Raw genomic sequence first — 14,399 nt, 5'->3', positions numbered from 1 at the left:
GCAGGAGAAACATTCCTTGTTTGTTTAATCAATAAAATATTGGCCTAGACGTCTTCACTTCTTGTTTAATTCCAGTACAATTTTGCTAACTGAGAGATCTCCAGGTTATATCATTGGATATGTCTTGAGGCGGTTGATATTTGGCTTTTACACAAGCTTGTTTAAGCAAGAAAGAAGTGCAGGGAATTTTCAAAGTAAACAATAGCTATGCTGCCCACATCCTCCTCCAGTACGAATCCTGATTGCTGAACAGTGCAAAACCACACTTACTTCCTGAGTACTGTTTTGGATTCAGAGGAATTCTGGCTCCCAACTTCTTCACAGCTTGAGGTCTCCAGGTTTCCATACCTGAAAAAGGAAATGGCTGTTTAGAAGAGCGTCTACCAAATGAAAACACGAGCCCAAATAAAGCAGTTCTTACACATTATTCCTACCAAGTGTGATTTCCACACAGTTTTGTCTAGGTGGCAATTGCCCATTGGTGTCAAAACTCCTGATGCAGTTGTCGTGAGCAAGAATGGTGTGCAGTACTGTGAAAATGCCACTGGGCAAAAAGGAAACCAGAGGCACAACTCCATCAGCACAAAGTAAAGTCTTGTACCTATATATGTAATGCATGTGCCTTGCAGGTAGGATAATGCACTTCATATTCAGTGGGAGCACCTATTGCTTCAGATACACAGCTCTACAAAGAACTTCATGGCTCCTTACAGCTAGTTTTAATGAAGGCAGACAATTTCTCCCAGTTCAGATTAAGGCAAGCTGATTTTAAACATTCTGTTTCTGACCAATTGTGCATCTTTAACTGTTTGTAACATTCTAGTAACATCAGACAAAGAAAATAGCATGGGTTGTCAGTTTGTGTAGGGAAGGGTTGTGGCAGAACTGCAACAAATTCATCCATAACCTTCAAAGGTTAGAAATATGAGGTGGTAGCTTTGTGCTCTTCTAAAGTATCAGTCTATGGTTTCGTATGCAAGAACTGCAGATCTGTACAGAAAGTGAACCAGCACAGTTTAATTCAAACTCCTTCTCATCGGCAGGTTGTAAATAGTGTGGTTTTGTACCACTGTCCACCACCCTCATGTTGATATCCTGTCCTATCATGGCTCTCGGTCTAAAAAAGTTCACAGTACATTACAATAAGTCTCAACAATATGATGACAAGGGTTTAACGTTGGACTGCTCAGTACGGATGGGAAGCTGAGGCACAGAAAGATCAGTGGTTTTAATGCATCGCTCACTCCAGTGCATTACAAAGTAAACCCAAACCAGTGAAGGTAAACCCCTAGAATAGCAGCAGTGTGGCTGCAGCTGTAAGGGGGTCACAGGCTTCCTTAACCTTGAGAGTACCGCAGTAGGACCACTTGTGTTATCTGCAACAATGGCTCATTTAAAACTGGGTCCTGCATCTCCAGCTGCATGTAGACACAACAAAAAAGATTTGCTCAAGTTGTTTCCACATGTCTGTGGCAAAGCTGAGAGCAAAATATGACTGCTCAATCCTAGTATCTTACTCTGACCAACATGCTGTCCCTCATTCAACACGAGACCAGTGGTGAAGACTTCAGAAATCTCAGCATTTTGTCTGCCCAAGAAATAAAGGTACAACACATGCGTAAACACTTGCAAACTTACATTTGGAGGGGCTCAAATTCTTCTCAGTTATACCTGAATGACACCTGAATGAACAACACCTGAACAATCCTGCTCGTCCTACAAGACTGCAGTCATATGAAAGCATTCTGTAAGGACTTCTAAAAATTGAAAAGGTTCTCGACCTGGAGGTTCATACAGGATAACCCATTTCTCCACTGTGATTTCACAGAGCTGGTGCAAGCATCTAAAGAAAAACTTGCTTAGCTAAACAGATTCTGGGGTAAGAATCAACTTTTGATCACCCTGTATGGCACCTTAGTCTCTCCAGGGTCACTTGAGGTACTTCTCATTGCCTTCCTGCAAGGATGAAATAAATCAGAATGCCTTCCAAACAGCACTGCCACAACACCTCCACAAAGCCCATCACTTCACTAAGCTGAAATTACATCCAATCAAAATAGGTTGAACTCTACTGGTTTCAATATTTGCACTTCCAAATATCGGAACACTGGGTTCCAATACAGGAACAGCTACAGCTGTACAGGAGAGGGTTTCTGAGAGGAAGCAGACATTGAGAGAATATATCATAGAATAATAGAATCATAGAATGACCTGGGTTGAAAGGGACCACAGTGGTGGTCATCTAGTTTCAACTCCCTGTGCTGCTGACACAATGTGTATCATAATGCTCTTGGCCTGTTGATAAATCTCCATCACCATCTGCAAGATAAAGTGACTAAAATACATCCTAATCTGTACAAAAGACATTTTTCTCCTACTGAGCAAAGAAAGTAGCAACTCTTGAATAATAATCACATTTGTATATTAATTTTTCAAAACTTCCCATTAGATCTCCAAGCAAATTGTATTGAGATGACTCACGGTATCACTGTCCTAGCAATGTGTGAAAAATAAAATACATATTTGGAGAACATTAGGCACTTGCACGTAAATCCCACTAGAGGTATCCATGCTGATTTTTATAATATAAATCTATAACCCGGTATTAGAAAGTAGGCAATTTTCAGTACAAAACCTGGCCCATACATAACATTTTGTCATATTGTCAAATGTAAATCTCTGCCTGTCTCTCAACAAAAAGGAGCTCTGCATGAACAACAGGCCATTAAATATGGGTTAGGAGGAGTTAATGATACATCTGATGTAAAGCAGAGTGTTACTGCACACTTCCACCGCTCTGTTCTCACCAGTCCTGGACAAAGAGCCATTCACTACCCAGCCTTGTATGAATGCTTTGCATACAAAAAGAGACATGAGAAACAAAAGGATCCTGTAGCTCACAGAACTTTTCAGTCTTGCTTGGTGTTTGGAAAGTTATAGACTGAGCTCAAAAGAACTGACTAAGCAAATATAAGACTGGAACGTAACCTGTACTGCTGAATATTTAAATACTGAAAAACAGAGTAGAAAATGCATCCCTGCATCTCTGTTCAGAAGGGAAGAAGAGGAAGGAAAATCCTCTTTGAATGATTAGGAAATAATAAGGAAAGGTGGTTCTCTGCAGAAATGCCAAAGCCCTAAATAATGTTTGGAAGCATCAAATCAAGCAGAAAATAACTGGAAGCACGGATATTCAGCAAGAATTGTGAGGTGCTTGGAATTATACACACAGAATAATGGAAACAAATTCAATTCTTTAGCCTAGTGGTATACAGGGAAACTACATAGGAAAGATAAATGCTGCAGCAGTAATAGTGAACTTGATGTCATATAAAGCTACTGTCCTAAAATGTCCAGCTCTGTTACCAAAGGATCAACTCCTGTGTGTCTCCTAAAACCATGGAGGTGAGCTGAATGTGCCTGGTGAGGGAGGAAGATCTAGAAGCAGATGGAGGCTGTGGTACTGGGGGAAGGGATGGAAAGACTTGCTGCTCAGGACATCCCTCCTTGGGATAAGCACGCAGAAGTGGCACAAACTCCCCACAGAAAGCAGCACACAATGGTGGGCTCACCCAAACTGTAACCAGGGTACAAAACCTGGAAGGAAAGCACTCAGATTCCAGAGAACAAAAATGGCAAAAGCAGATTCTTTGGGAGATTTCTCTTCTTCACGCAGTCCTGACTGATAAATTTTTGCCTTGCTTGTTCAGAATGGCCTCAGGACTCTTTCCAGTTTGTGCAAAGCCCTGTTTATACTTGCTTCCTTATTCTGTTCTATCCAGCCAGACTCTTCTTGAGCTCACCCGCCCTGTCTCTCCTCTCTATCTTCATTTTCCTCTCCATTGCCCTCTTATCAAGCCAGCCTCCAGAAGAAGAAATGAACTGGAAATGTAAAACTAACTTGTTACTTGCCATCATCACTCTGCTGGGCTTACCCAGTTTGAGCTCTCCCATTAAACAGTACCAATACCCTGCTCTGTATACTTCTTCTGTTAGGGACTGGTTGCTACTTTATATGCTACTGCGCAAGCACAGCACGGCCCCGCTTTTAAGCACCGCTGCAAGGAACACAATTACCATGCCAAAGTAAAACACACCAGAGAGGAACTCAGCTTATGCCTGCTCTCCTCTGGACAGCTAAATATATTTGGCTTCCATCACGTTTGGGAGTGCTTACTGCCACAGCATACACAGCAGCAGGGGATGCTGAAGGCTCAGCGAGGGGCACCCTGCCATAGTGCTGTGCCTGGGGGCAGGAGGAGCTCATCTGCTCCTGGCTCTGCCCTCTTCCTTCTTTCCACAGTCTTCCATCCAGCATTTCCACATCCAAATGCTGGCAGGAAACTTTTTTTTTTTTTTTTTTTTTTAAATTATTTTTAAACCACTTCTACCAAACAAAGAGGCAATATTAGGATGCACAGTGCTAAAGACTTGGCAGGTTTTCAAAGCTGTCTAGTGCATTCAGATTCCAAACTTCCATGCATACTAAAGGGATGTGGACATCCAATTACTCTTAACCAGCTTTGCAAGTACAAGGCATCTGTCTCACTTCTTAACATACTGGCCTGCACTCAATATTTTGTTTAGTTTGACTTCTTCTCTATGTTAAAAGCAAATTTTTATAGACGAAATACAGCCAAAATAATGAATAGGGCTCCAGTTTCAGATTTAATAGAAAGCAAAAATTTAATTCGAAGTCGTGGTGCAGAGAAATAAAGTCTGCAAGAAGTGTTGGTTTACTCAGAGGGCAAATAGCACATCACTGACTATGATAAAGGCAGGAATTATCAAAGAGCACAACTGGTAGCCCATTACAAGCAGTGCAGCTGTAAAAATGCAGCAAGTACTTCCTGTGTGACACAGAGGAAACTGCATCTGTCTTAAAAATACTCTGAATTTTACATTAGCAGATTTAAACCTTTTTCACATGTCCTGTTTGATACTCACTGAAAGGGATGTGTTGCTTTTAGGCATGTTTCTTTTTGCCCTGTTTGTGCATTTCTGTGATGACAATACCAGCACAGAATGTGGGTGTTCGAGACACCACAAGTACAAGTGCTGTGCAACCATGAGATTCCTGCTGTGAAATAACTGAAGCCATGTGTGTGTGGCTTTGGGAGGACTTCCTCCTGCACTCCTATGTCATGTGAAGAGGAGCAACGGCAGCGTAAGCCATGTGGATGCCCCTTTAGCACATCCCACCACTCCACAGGGAAAAAACTACCAACTCCTCCATGGCCAGGCAGGAAATGAAGGCCCCCTTCAGGTCCCAATGGCTGCAGAGCCTCACACACTCATAGGGCTGACATACATTTCTGGGCAAGTTTGCCAATATGTGTTCCCACATATAGGGTATCCTATGAGCAGGAGATGCAGGTGCAGTTCCTCTAACCCTGTGTTGTGGAGCTGCAGACCTGCAGAAAGATGGAAGGGCCTTTTTGGATCTGGCCACGTCACTGTTCTTCCTTACACCTACCAGTAGAGATTCAGCATTGCCACCCATAGTTGCTCCCTTGCTCTACAGTCTTAATCTATCACCGAGAAGGAGAAACAGTGCTCTGAAATCTGAAAAGCACAGACTCTTAGCAACAGATTCTGCAGTAAAGATGAAAACTGAGTTAGTTAAATTCAATTACTACCTGTTTCTATGTATTTTTCCTTATAACATCTGCTTTTCTTCACAAGCTCATATTCCACATGATGTAAATCATTCTAACCCCTATAGCTTAAATTTAATCTATATTTTGTCCCAATCCATACACTTCTAGATTAACCACAATATTTGAAAAGCCAGGAGAAACATCCATTGACTCACAAACACTACTGAGATTTGTGAGAGGGGAAGGAAGTGGTGACCTCCTAGGATTTCCTGAGGATTCTACCATTTGTTATAACAAGCTGGGGATAACATTGACAAAGTCAAGCAGCCTACGTGCCCTTCCTCTGTAGACTACACTACTGCTTGCTCCAAGAGGTTTGTAAGCTGGAGACCAGAACTTGGCTCAGGAAAGTAAGTTCTGCTCTGTCCCCTGTGTTTTCTTACCATCTTCTGACACTTTCACCTCTTTTAAGTTGCATTGGAGGAGGAGGGCACTCACCTGAGTGTCCAAACTTACCTAAGACATTGCTATAAATATCACGTGGCCTAGCTGTTTGAATCAGACCTGCAATATCTGAACTTTCCATTCTCCCTTCCTTAAGGAAGAGCTGCTGCAACACCAACATGTTACCAAAATGTCCAGTGAGACACAAACTCTTCAGACACAGCCCATGAGGACACACAGCAGCAGACAAGATTGGGCCAAGATCTTTCCTTTTCAATCAACAGCCAACAAAACTGTGAACATCAAGGGCTTCTATTTAGAAGACTCCTACTTTCCTGCTTATCTACTTGAAGACTCAAATGAAACTCATTACAAAACAGCCATGCGCAGATTTCAAAGCTAAGAAGTTAGTCCTGTCTGCTCAATTTCTTTTCTAATCAGCATAGATTTTCACTTGCTCCCCTGATACATACCTGAGAGAATACAAGAAAGACTCTTAAGTTAGACTTGCCACTACTTTTATGCTGTGATCTTACTGTAACGGTATGGATGTAATTCCCAGATATGAAAATATTTAGAACTTAATTGCAGAGTTAACTGAGCTAAATTGCACCAACAATACAATACAGTTTACAGCAACCGGTGCTGCATTTCCATAGGAGCCTGAAGAGCACAGGTGTCTCATGACCAGTGATTCCCAGAGAATGAGTAATTACTTTCTTCAGGCTGTTTTAAAAACCCTATCATTAATGCCTATGTTAAAAAACCTATATAGGAGTAGAAACTAAAGCACATGATGTATGAACTTGATCATGATCTTGACTTCTCTTCTTGTTCAAATTCCTGATTTTTTGAGTATCTGAATTTATGACCTTGGTGTTTTTAGCTTGCTGTGATCCTTTTTGCTAGGGGAGAATACAGAAAGAAAGCAGAACCATTTATCTAGAGGACTCTGCTAACGTCAGTGCAAAAGCAAGATTCCCAGAAGACTTTTTCATCATCCTTACAGCAGCGCAGCCCTGCAGAGTTTGAACATTTTAATGGCTAGTGCTGAAACACCACAAAACAATCAAAACCATAACCAGGCTAATTGACTGTAAAGATGGCCTGTTGTTTCAGTGGATTACCCCTCTAGCACAAACCCCAAGTTTATCATTCTTCAGTCCTCAATTCCAGGGATGTCATTTATTTATACTGGTACTGCATTGCTATGCAAAGCAAAGCCACGCACTTCAGGAGCCCTCTCCTGCCCCAAAGGGGGCCCTGTGTGGAGTGCCCAACAAACCAGCCCTCTCAGGAACAAGGACATCGCTCCAAAACCATCACTTTCCTGGTCATCCACCTTAACAAGTCTTGGTAGTAGATTCTAGGCTTGCTTGTCAGATACATGGAATCTGGTCCAATTGATGCAAATTAAATAAGCACAACATCTAAATTGCTCTTTGCATAATAGTCTTCTATCTCCTGAGCACAGCAAATAACAACCAGATGTGGACACAAAAACAGAAATCTAACTCCAGAATCCTTTTTCTGTCTGTACCTCAGTGCACTCCTAGATATCTGCTAGCAGCCTGCTCCTCTCATTCTGTCTCTAGGATCTCTTGACAGAAGAAGGGCTTTAGGGTGGGAGCTGCTGCAAACACTTTTAGTTATGTTTGTACAGTGAGTCCTAAAATAAGGTCATGGTCTCAGGTAGGACATTTGTTTCTATTACCAAAACACCTCACTAACAATAGAAACATAGGAATGGAAACTATGAATAGTCTAAACTCTGTTAAACTGGATAGCAAACACACAAAGATGTTTTCCAGGCATTTAAACTTCTAAGACAAAATGAGTTACCTGCATTTTATACGAGCACCTTTAAATTAAAGGTTAAGTGTGTATCATCAGGTTTGGAGCCACTCTGGAATGAAAGGGTGGTCAGACACTGGAATGGACTGCCCAGGGTAGAGTCACTGACCCTGGTGTTGTTCAAGTAACAATTGGATGCTGTGTTGAGGGACATGGTTTAGTGGGAGCTATTGATAATAGGAGAACTTTTGGACTGGATGGTGTTTTAGGTCTTTTCCAGCCTTGCTGATTCTATGATTCTATGACTAATTCACATTATATAGGCCATCTTCAAGTTCTCATTGATTACAGAAGGACAACTTCCCTAGGTGCATGTCAATCAATAGAAAATCCCAAAAGAGTAGTCTGGCTCCATCACAAATCAACAAGGACTGCATTGTTAGGAGAACGAATTTAAATAGCCATTTTGGGTAATGCATCACTGCAAAGGGTATTATCTCACCCAACTCTTTTTTAATAAAAAGTTTCTTCCGCTAAAGTCTATCTTTACAAAAATAATTCAATTAAATTATATAGGAAGCATTAATATCTGGAAATGAGAGTGTCTCCTGGGCAACTCATGTGCTTAGAAAGCAAGAGATTCTCACACCACACTGCTGTTTTTCCAAACAGCTCTGTTTTAAATTGAATAGAATCCAGACAAATTTGGTGTCTGTCACAAGGTATCCTACAAAAGGTATTTACATCCAAAATGCAGAATAAAACAACCTGCAAGTAAAGGAAGAATTACTTATTTTTGAGAAGGAATCCCTCTGCATTTTTATATTCCTACGTATATGCACCATTGCTCTTCTTTTTTTTTTTTTTTTTTTTTTTTTTTTTTTTTTTTTTTGCTTATATTCTAATGATGGCAGAATGTGCATGGACTGAGAGATAAAGGTCACTGTAGGAAATCTAACTACTCAGTCGGCTCCCCCTTATGGCTTCTCTTTCCAGATCTGAATTCTTACTGGCTGTGAAGTTACTACTCTTGAGCTACTTGGCAGCTAGGCATTTCAACACCATTATTAATTAAGTACATAACATTCCTGCAAAGCAGGTAGTATCATACTCCTTTTAAGATATAAAAGAATAGCACAGATAACTTATCTGCACCTTGCTCCTTATCTACCTAGTGGGAGAGCCAAAATTGAAACCTAGGAGTTCTTGCACTAGCCCTCTAATTGCTACACGCCTGAATAGCTGCTTTTGTACATCACTTCCTTCTGAACATGAAATAAATAAGATACTTCCACCTCTGACCTTGCCTACTTGTGTATCTAGGGGTTATTTGTATATCTAGGGGTTCTTGTGCTGTCTGCAAAAAAAATTACCACAGTGTGTTGATGTGAGTAGAAGTAGACACGGTTTTGACTGTGTTTGCATAATCTCTGCTTCAAATCAATCTCCCCCAACAGGAGGCTTAGGTCTGAAAATTCAATACCAAGTGAAATACAGGAATCTAGGCTAGGTGTGACTTTGCAGCCCTCTTGTTCTATTATTACTATTATTATTATTGGAGAGGGACATGGTAGATTAATGTCCCTGTGCTAGACCCATTCTGATTCCTTTGCTGCCAGACACAAAGTATTTTCCCTACATGGTAACCATGCTGTAATGAGAATGTGAATGTGAGCAGCATGTGTTTATACATTTTGAATTCTGCTGTACTCTTGACACCTGTCCATTGGGTTATTAAGTCTGTCCACTGACAGTAATGGAAACAATTCCTGATAGCATCTCTCTGTCATGTAAATGACAGCTCAGCTCTCATCATCCACCAGCTCTTACCTGTCAAGGAGAAGCTCTAGTACTTCCTTAGTAGAAGCAAAGCCCCTGTATGTTGAGAGAAAGATACTGATGTAGGTAAAATCATTATCCCCAAAAGCTGTCAGAAGGTTCTCCACAAGTTTCTCCAAAGTTCCAGCTTTAATTGTCCTGATCTTACATGTTTCATACTGGCTGACAGTATGTCCTGGAGGTAACTGGTCCCCTTCAACCTACAAAGTGAAAACAAAAACAAAACACAAAAATCAGGCAAAAGTCAGATCCTTCACACAGCTGTCACACTGCAACAGATTAAGTCTCATCTTTTCAGAGGAGCAGTTACTCGGGAGTTCATCCTCGGTTACTAAACTAAGTTGTCCATTTTGGCTCTCCAAACACCAAGAGCTCTATCAAGAATGAAGGCTATTCAGTAAGTTTATCTTTATTTCCCTGACATGTTCCATACAATATTTCACACTCACACAGCAGCCTAGCTTCAGCTTTGCATCACCACTTCTGCAGTCTCAGAAAAAAAGGCATTTGCAGAGCAGCAGTATTGCACTGCTGATTTCCTCCTCACATATGCACTCACAGCAAACTTTCAGCTGGGACTGCTGTGATGATGCTCTTCTGAACCACAGCCTTCCCTTTCTGGGTAACAACCCTACTGCATCCTGATACAGACAATAATGGTGTTTCATTAGGTCACATTTCCCAGAGAAGCCTTACAGTAATATTTTGCAATTTAGCAGCCCTTCTGGGCTTTGAATGTTGAATTCACCAGCACGCAGGACAAGCAACACCAGACTGAGAGACTCCTCTGAGTAACAAATTAAGGCATATTTTGTGTTTCTCCATGGCTGCTTGACAACACATCTCAAGCACCCCCTGAAGAATTACATCCTGGACTGCATATGAAGTTCAGACACACAGACATTCTGACATACAGAAATACAGAAAGTTGTCCAGTAAGGTATAAGTTTGAAACAACGAGGCTAGTTCTATTCCAAATATTAGCACAGCACCCAGACTCAAGGACTTGAAGATGCCATGGTAGTGACTTCACAGGCATTACAGACCTTGGCTTTGCATACTAGTAAAATAAGAAGAAGAAAAAAATAAGCTATTCATGATGTAATCAGGAACAGACATCCCATCCATTTCGTATTTATAGCACTACCTTCCATTGCTTTTCAATTATTTATAACAGATATCCCTTCCTCTCTTGGGCAATATAGATGTCCTTACTGAGTGCACAGCTCAGCTGCTTTAGGATGAGGACATCCCATTTCCCAGGGTACAAGGCCCAGCAGATGCTTGGTAGAACATTAAAATCCATCCTGATAAATCAGAGTTGAGAGGAGAATGAAAAAACAGGACTAGTAACTCCAGCATCCTCACTAGCATGGCTAATTGTTCGTTTCTAGCAGTACTTCCAACATTTGGATTTCATAGCAAGAAACAGTTCCAGCGATGCTTTTGGTAGCCAAGTGCTTCTGTGTCTGTAAGAAGCACTGGAATGACCTGTAGCATAGTACAGGATCAAGGCACGGGGACCTCTCAACGGACTGCAAAGACCAATGGCTCAGACCACAGGCAGAGAGCCCCCAACTCAGCAGGAAAATGGCACCATTTCACATTGAGTTTAAGCTGCTGCAAGACCAGAGACCCTTTTCTGCCTGCATGCTGCCCTGCTCCTAAGCTGTTTTTCACACAGCTGTGTGATGAACTGGAGCACAAAAGGGGTCCAGCCAGAACACAGCCTGAACTTGGTGGGGTAAGATGTAACCCAGACAAGTTGCCCAACCTTGCTAACCCAGGGCTGCAGAAACACATGGACCGATGCAGGGAAAACAGCTGTGGTTCAAGGATAGAGACAGTTCCCAGAAGCACTGCAGATTTACATCTGTTCAAACAGACCACTCAGACTGCTAACCTGGTCTCATGTCATGAACTGATTCACATGTTTTGTATACGGGCGAGGCAACACATAGCACTGCTGCACCAAAACCCACGGATACAGCAATACAGCCCTGCAGGGGAGGGCTGAGACTACACCAAAGTTCTACTGCTAAGAACTTGCAGTTCTGTTACTGTTGCTACCCCCACCCGAATTTACCCTATGCAAAACTCACTTGGAAAAAGCAAATACTGTTGACCTTTCATCTTCTGCTTAAACTCTACTTTAGAAAATTACTAGTTACAGAATACAACCACTTTCAGACACAGAAGGTCTGTGCATCGCTGCATTTAACCATTCATTTTCTACCCAGCAGATTCCCGCACTGCATGATAGCTGAAGGAAGGCTGTCTTTTACTCAGCACATAAAAAAGCCTCCTTGCTCTCACTGATGTGTGTGCCAAACAAGGGCAGAATGCGATCCCAGGACTGATGCGTGCACAGTATTTTCCTGTCATTGCAAAACTACAACTTCCCCAATACATAAACCCTAGGAGAATGTTGAACAACAGTAAAAATCAAAACTTTGAAAATCTAAGGCTATGTTTGTCTGCAAGACATTAAACTGCTAGAAATCATTTTAAGAGCCTTTTAGGGATTGTTTGTATTTCTATTATTTTAGCAATCCTGCCTGTAAGCTGAAGAGGAAAGGACTTGGCAGAGGAGTTCATGGCCGGGCTCTCAGAGTAGGACACTGCGGGCTGCGTTCGCATGCTAACAGGAAACTGCTCAGTCTGGATTTAATCAAGAGGACATCTCCTCACTGACATAACCGGGCTGCCCAAAGGCAAGAGAGTTTTCACATTTGTTTTTGTGTTGACTGCCTGCTCAGTACTTACCGCTATTAAAAGATACGCCTAAAACTCTTGGCAAGTTTTGACAGTGACACATGGTGATCACTGCTGGGAGGAACTAGTAGTCATGATTTCAAAACTGCCATTGGAAACAATCTCTTTTACCCCCAAAACCATTAATCTGAAGGTTTTTCCAATCCAAATATTATCTGTTGAAATTCTAAAAGTTACAGCGATGGAACGAAGTCAGTGCAATCACTGCTCGTTAAGCAGACTGAAATAGATACTTCAAAAATACAAATGAGATGAACAAAAAGTAAATCAAATATTCCTTGGACTCAGTCATGTAAAACATCACCACTTTAGTAAAGACTGATTCATTTAGAAATAGTGCAAAATTATTTTCAAGAGTGAAAAAAAAGGCCCTTTTTGCTGTTTGTGTTAATATAATAGAACCATATAGAATCATAGAATGACCTGGGTTGAAAAGGACCACAATGCTCATCCAGTTTCAACCCCCTGTTATGTGCAGGGTAACCAACCACCAGGACCAGGCTGCCTCAGAGCCACATCCAGCCTGGCCTTGAATGCCTGCAGGGATGGGGCATCCACAGCCTCCTTAGGCAACCTTCTGAGAAGAGGGATAAAACACTTTTTGCAATTTCACCCTAGATTTGCTGCCCTCAAGCATGAAACCAGGTAAAACAGAAATTGTTTAAGAACTGGATTCCAGAGCAGAAAATGATACTACTAATAAAAAAGCAGAGACTATAAGCAGCGTGAAGACTTCACGATGCTCTATAAAACTCCTTATCACTTTAGTTAAGTATTACTGTTAATGACAACTTCAGAGATGTAAATGATATATTTTTATATGGCATTTCCAACTGAAGTGTTATTATATCTGAGCCTGCTCCCCTTAAAAGGAAGCAAGACCGCCCCATATGTGTGCTGACAGACAAAACCCACAGCAGCTGACCATCATGCTGAACTGACTCAAACATGCACACACAGCGCTGACTGCCCCCATACAGGCCACATCATTATTAATAAATAAGTGAAAACTGTTTTGTTTTGCTCTAACACCACACAGCAGCGTACATCAGTGAGACCAGCAACCAGACTAAACCAGATGAAGACACAGCATTTCAAGTGCTGTTAGGGTGCACACATACATGCTGCTTCTTGCAGTCAGCTCTGCAGCTGACAGTATGTAAGAGCCTCGCATCCACCACTCTCTCCTCTCTGTCCTTGTCCTCCATGCTGCAGAGCTGTCAGCCTGGAAAATAGCTCGCGTGAGATAAGGCTGAGTTTGAAGCACAATTTCCACTCTAGGAAACCGTGGCTGGAATGCAGGATTTGGATGGCCAGCGCTAGATTTACTTGCAGCTTGCAGGCTCCAGGCAGCATGGATGCTTGCCTTTGCAGGAGCAGCTGTTTTTATCGTGCAGTGCAGATGGAAATAAAATGAACGGGGAGCTCTCTGCAGAGCTTTCTCCACTTTGCTAACTCCCATTTCCTCATTTTAGATGCTGCTGAAAATCGGAATACTGTGTGTTGACTGCACCAAACTCAGAAGCCAATGTAACTTTATGAGCTCTTTCCTGTGATCTGACAGCTCCGGGTATTCCTGGATTTCCAAAGCTCCACCCTTTTTCCTTTCCTTTTTTTTACCACATAAATAACTCTTCTTGGCAGCAACCCAGTTTCCAGGACTAATTAATTCCATGATCATTGTTCAAAAGGCATTCTCTTTTTCTCATATCCTTAGAGCTCACAGCCTGGCACGTATCCATCAGAAGAACAAGAACCAAACAGCAACAAAAGCTGTAGGTAAAAGAAAAGCCTTCCACAAATGCTGTTGCTCAGTTAGAACCCTTTCACTCAGGCACCTTGCAGATACTCAGGGGAAAACAAGAAACAACAAGCATACCAAGGCACTGAGCAGCACCTCTCATACCTTCTGAAGTTATGCAAACTTGGACTCAATCGGGTATCTTG

The 14,399-nt window shown here is 41.8% G+C and overlaps 1 protein-coding gene across 2 annotated transcripts in view; it reads right to left on the bottom strand.

Annotated features, from left to right (window-relative positions):
• Window positions 1-14,399, bottom strand: part of RGL1 (ral guanine nucleotide dissociation stimulator like 1) — a 63,283-nt gene that overhangs the window by 31,014 nt on the left and 17,870 nt on the right. The window contains exons 2-4 of one of the 2 annotated variants that reach the window (XM_072343127.1): window positions 9,826-9,877; window positions 9,669-9,713; window positions 271-348 (exon numbers count right to left, since the gene is read on the bottom strand). In XM_072343127.1, the coding sequence (XP_072199228.1) occupies window positions 271-348; window positions 9,669-9,713; window positions 9,826-9,827 (125 nt within the window). In that variant the 5' untranslated portion in view covers window positions 9,828-9,877. Of the gene's footprint in view, window positions 1-270; window positions 349-9,668; window positions 9,878-14,399 lie in introns of both variants that reach the window. The other variant, XM_072343126.1, reaches the window with a different exon arrangement.

The sequence above is a fragment of the Excalfactoria chinensis genome, chromosome 8 (genome assembly GCF_039878825.1).
Source record: "Excalfactoria chinensis isolate bCotChi1 chromosome 8, bCotChi1.hap2, whole genome shotgun sequence".
In the NCBI taxonomy this organism is placed as follows: domain Eukaryota; kingdom Metazoa; phylum Chordata; class Aves; order Galliformes; family Phasianidae; genus Excalfactoria; species Excalfactoria chinensis.
Note: the sequence above shows the minus strand (reverse complement) of the source record. Positions and strands in the feature narration are given on the sequence as shown.